The sequence below is a fragment of the Nicotiana tabacum genome, chromosome 4, assembly GCF_000715075.1.
Source record: "Nicotiana tabacum cultivar K326 chromosome 4, ASM71507v2, whole genome shotgun sequence".
In the NCBI taxonomy this organism is placed as follows: domain Eukaryota; kingdom Viridiplantae; phylum Streptophyta; class Magnoliopsida; order Solanales; family Solanaceae; genus Nicotiana; species Nicotiana tabacum.
The window spans coordinates 113,172,611-113,178,254 of record NC_134083.1 but is presented as its reverse complement, the minus strand read 5'-3'; the positions used below and the strand labels follow the sequence as shown (position 1 = coordinate 113,178,254).

The 5,644-nt window shown below is 36.9% G+C and overlaps 1 protein-coding gene across 1 annotated transcript; it reads right to left on the bottom strand.

Moving 5' to 3' along the window:
* Nucleotides 1-1,799: 1,799 nt before the first annotated feature.
* On the bottom strand, nt 1,800-2,704 carry LOC107793563 (calmodulin-like protein 30). The gene has a single exon (XM_016615939.2). The coding sequence runs from the start codon at nt 2,655-2,657 to the stop codon at nt 2,106-2,108; it is 552 nt and encodes a 183-aa protein (XP_016471425.1). The 5' UTR covers nt 2,658-2,704; the 3' UTR covers nt 1,800-2,105.
* Between the last annotated feature and the right edge of the window lie 2,940 nt (nt 2,705-5,644).

The following is a 5,644-nucleotide window of genomic DNA, read 5'->3' as shown; positions in this document are numbered from 1 at the left end:
GTTCAAGAATTTTAGATAAAAGGTGCCCAAGGACTTACTAAAAATTATACAGATATGTGCTCGTAAAATTTCTATATGACTACGAACAATTTAAGCGATTCAACATATCAAGGATAAGTTCCCATGCTTTTGTAATTAATCATAAACCTAAGCATAATTTCTTACATGAATAAGAGAGAAAAGTAGACACATAAGCCAAACAAATCATGAATCAAATGAGCACATAGTCAAAACAAGGCATACAATATTTCAATTCTACCTCGGTCATGATATAAACTTGGTAAGTGCATGTATGCTCGCCACCACATATATACACCACCCCCAATACCTTAAACACATAGCAATCAAGTCAAATCTTTGATGTTTCCCTCTCAACAAGGTTAAACAAGAAACTTACCTCTGCCCAGTAAGCTAAAAATCACCAAAGATGTCAAATCCTAAAAAATCCAACTCCAAACGGCTCGAATCTAGGCAAATAAAAGTCAATAACGTCAAACAAATCCATAGAAATTGAACCCAGACGATAAAGATTGAATCTTTAATCAAATGCACAAAGTCAACTAAAAATTCAATCCGAGTCCGCTTCTCGGAACCAGACAAAACGTACAAATCCCGAACACCCATTCCAATAAGAGTTCAAATATACAAGTTTCATCCAAAATGGACTTCAAATCGGGGTTCAAATCTCAATCATTCACTTTCCAAAAGTTTTGCCAAAAGCTCCCAAATTTCACTTTAAAATCCAAGCTTTTAGGTGTATCCATAAAAACACATGATAGAAAGTCAAATCTAAGTGTAAATTGCTAACCTCCAATGATGTAGTAAATTTGCCCTTCAAATCTCCCACTCTCGAAATCTAGGGCTCAAAATATGATAAAGTGGGTAAAATTTCCGAAATCTCAACTTAAATATTCTGCCCAGGTATACCATTGCGATTGCGGGACCTACATCGCGATCGCGAAAGCAAAAATTTCCCAGCTACTGCCCCCACTACGTGAACGCAAAGGCCCAACCGCGAACGATATCCCACTCCCGTGAATGCGAGGGTTGAATCCTCACTTGCCATCTCCTCTACTTTGTGACCACGAGCCTCTCTCTCGCGATCGCGAAGAAGCCACCTCCACCAGAAATTAGGAATCCAAAAACGAGGGGAAATGGTTTGAAAATCACCCCGAATCACACCCAAGCCCCCCGGTACCCCGTCCAGTCATACAAACAAGTCCCAATACCTTATCCTAACTTTTTCAAAAGCTCGAACCACCTAGAATAATATCAGAACCAAGAATCGACGATCAAAATCACTCTCTTTAAATCAAGAACTTCTAACTTGCACCCAAGTGCCTGATTCAAGCCTAGCCAATCTGGATTCCAACCAAACATTGCACACAAGTCTCAAATGACATAATGAACATATACTAAATTTTGGAACAACAATCCAACTCCGATATCATCAAAGGCAACCCCCGGTCAAACCTTTAAACTCTCCAATCCTACAAATTGCCAACTTTCGGCAAATAGAGCCAAAACACCCTAGGAACCTCCAAATCAAATTTCGAACATACGCCTAAGTCCAAAATCAACATTCTAACCTATTGAAACCATTAAAACACCAATTTGAGGTTGTTTCTACAAAAGTCAAATGTTGGTCAATTCTTACAACTTAAGTTTTAAAAAATGAGACTAAGTGTCTCAATTCACTCTCAAACCCTCCCGACGTCAAACTAACCACCCCCGCAAGTTATAAAGCTACAAACACACTTATGGGAAGCATCAAATAGGGGAACGAAATTCAAATACATAAAACGATTGGCTGTGTCATTACAGCTAAAGATCAAAACGATCGGTCGGGTTGTTACACGGAGCAACAACAAGATTTAAAACCTACGAACTAAATGTTTTCTTTTGTCATATATAACTAGTCATGACTAATGCCAGAGAGGCAAAAGTTTGCAGCAAGACATGCAGATACATTATATATATACAAGGAAAAGATAAGTAGATATGATTAGTGTGTGTGTGTGTAAATATGAGCTATAGGAAGAACCAGTTCAGATTTTTTATTTTTTTTTGGTTGCTAAAGACCATTTTCTTGCAGTAGAAAGTTTCTAATAATGTGTCATGGTACGAGTCATCATGGTAATGAACTCTTCCAAATCAATCACACCATCCCCATTAGCATCTACAGCCCTCACCATATTCCTGCAATCATGAAGGCTGCATTGTTCCCCGAGCCTCTGCTGCAACTCATACACTTCTTGCACACTGATCTTACCATCACCATCCTTGTCAAACGTATGAAATGCACTCTGCAAATCTATTGTTTTAACTCCACCTCCTTTCTTCTGCACTTCTACAAACTCCTTGAAATCTATAAATCCGTCACCATCTGCATCTGCTACGTCGAATATCTTATCTACTTCTTTTGTGAGGAGGTTTTTCTTTCCCATGGCTCTTAATATGCCCTTGTACTCCCCTGGTGAAATCTTGCCATCTTTGTTAGTGTCAAATTTATCAAACACTCGTTTTAGCTCATCCAAACTTGGTTGATATACTGGCAACAATCTAGAGTTTATTCTGAATAACATCCTAGTTGGCTTCCTCAGAAATTTTCTCTTTGAGAGGTTGTATTGGAGATCAAGAAAGTTCAGATTGGACATTGTTTTTTGAAGACTTAAAACTTGAATGAGGGTCAGAGACTAACTTATTATGGCCTTAAATACAAATGATATAGTGGCCATAAAGAAAGCCGAGATAGACATTCTGATGCTTAGGGTATGGAGGATAGGAAAGAATAAATTCCTTAAGATATTTAAGCAACCAAGATTCGCAATCCAACGTAAGAAAATATAAAAATAACCAATGAAGGAACGACGCTCTCTTCTTTTTTCACTTGAGAAATTTCATTGAAGTATCGCGACCGCCCTTTGCACCTTAAAAGAATAGCACAGTTTGGATTGTTAAAGTATTCGCCAATAGACACAAAAAGGTTAAATGGGTAAGTGTTATTTTCTAATCTCTTCGTCCAAAAAGAATTTAGTAGAAGAAGAAGAGAAAAAAACACATTATTATGTGGAGAAGTTACACAATTTCCTTTTTTTTTTAACCATTATGTAATATGGCTATTATTTTGTCAAATGGAGTCCATCTAACATAAGCATAAGCATTTTGCAAAGTGTAGACTTTGTTGGCAATATTCTTTGGGACCCAAAAATATTGCGTTATGTGGTGGACATCATTTGCACAAGTTGTATCTCTTCTTTTACACCTAAGAGGTCAAGACTTTTTTGCCTATAAAAGGGAAGGCTATTAATTCATTTTAGACACACCAACAAGACTTGAGTCTTCATTTCTTGTTTCTTCCTTTCTTCCTTTATTAAGAGTGTTTTGTATGAGAGTTAAGTGTTGGGAAGCTTTTGTGAACTCTTTTTTTGGAGTGATCTTGTAAGCTTATTCTCTTAGGGTATTTGGGATTAATTATAGTGTTTACTCTAATTTTGTACTCTCTTTTGTACTCTTATTGGTATAGTGAAATTGCTCCTCTCCGCTTGTGGACGTAGGTCACTTTGACCGAACCACGTTAAATTTGTGTCTTCTTTATCTACTTTAATTGTCGTTGTTATCAACTTCCATTGTCTTTGTTATTGTCATTATACCGTTGTTTGGCTAAATTTTGTACTACCCGGGTTCCCGATCCTAACAAATTGGTATCAGAGCCGGATCTAACCGGGTTAGTTTCAATAGCCAAAATGACTCTAACAAAGACCTATGTTGAGAAATTTGATCGAAGTGCAAACTTCGGAATGTGGCAATTAAAGATAGAAGCTATCCTAATTCAGGATGACTTAGACTTGGCGTTGCATGGAAAGGAGAAGAAGCCAGATAAAATGATGGACGAGGAGTTTGTCATCATAGACAAAAAGGCAAAAGTAGGTATCATTTTAAATCTCTCAAATGAGGTTTTACGTGAATTTTCTGTAGAAACCACAGGTAAAGGCATGTGGGAAAAATTGAAAACCTTATATATGAAGAAGACGGTGGAAAATAGAGTTTACCTGAAGCAGAAGCTTTATACAATTCGTATGGGTGAAGGTACCTCTATTCTCTCTCATCTTGATACCTTTGATTCCATTCTTATGTATTTGAGTAATATAGATTCTGAAATTAAAGATGAGGATCAAGTCGTGTTACTGCTTTGTTCTCTACCCCTATCTTTTAAGCATATAAGAAATATTATGCTTTATGCAAAGGATAAAATCTCTTATAAGGATATTAAATCTATCTGAAAATCAAAAGAACAGATAGATAGTGATATTACTGGGGAAGCTAGTGGAACGCAAGCGGAAGTTGGCTTGTTTGTTAGGGACAAATCCGACTCCATATCCAGATACAATAATTTAGAGTGTCGCTATTGTCATAAGAAAGGTCACACTATCTCCGAATGTTATAAGCTGAAAAATAAAGAAAAGCATAAGGAAAGGAAAAATGAGCACAAAAATACTGACATTGCCGAAGCAAGTGTAGCTGCTGATGAGTCTGAGGGAGCTATTTTTTTAGCAACTAATAATAGTTTCAAATCTAACAATGAGTGGATTTTAGATTCGGGTTGTTCTTATCATATGTGTCACAATCGGTATTTATTTATCACATATGAATCTATTGGAGGTGGAGTTGTCTTGATGGGCAATAATGTTGCCTGCAAAGTTTTTGGAAAAGGTACAGTCCGAATCAAAATGCACGATGGTGTGGTGAGAATTCTCACTGATGTTAGACATGTTCCTGACTTGAAGAAAAATCTCATCTCTTTGGGTACTCTAGAATCTCTTGGGTTCAAGTACACAGGTGAAGGTGGAGTTCTGAAAGTTTCTCATGGTGCTCTTGTGATCATGAAAGCACACAGATCTGGTTCGTTGTATACTTTATTGGGATCCACTGTTATAGGCCTTACTACAGTTTCGGTATCAGACAACTTGTCTGATTTTGATGGCATTAAATTTTGACATATGCCCATTGGGGATTTTACGGAGAAGGTAGAGCAAATTTACTATATCATCCAAAATTAGGCCAAGGTGGAGATTTGTAATATGGCCATTATTTTGTCAAATGGAGTCCATCTTACATAAGCATAAGCATTTTGCAAAGTGTAGACTTTGTTGGCAATATTCTTTGAGACCCAAAAATATTGTATTATGTGGTGGACATCATTTGCACAAGTTGTATCTCTTCTTTTACACCTAAGAGGTCAAGACTTTTTTGCCTATAAAAGGGAAGGCCATTAGTTCATTTTAGACACACCAACAAGACTTGAGTCTTCATTTCTTGTTTCTTCCTTTCTTCCTTTATTAAGAGTGTTTTGTATGAGAGTTAAGTGTTGGGAAGCACTTGTGTGAACCCTTTCTTTGAAGTGATCTTGTGAGGTTATTCTCTTAGGGTATTTGGGATTAATTAGAGTGTTTACTCTAATTTTGTACTCTCTTTTGTACTCTTATTGGTATAGTGAAATTGCTCCTCTCCGCTTGTGGACGTAGGTCACTTTGACCGAACCACGTTAAATTTGTGTCTTCTTTATCTACTTTAATTGTCGTTGTTATCAACTTCCATTGTCTTTGTTATTGTCATTATACCGTTGTTTGGCTAAATTCCGTAC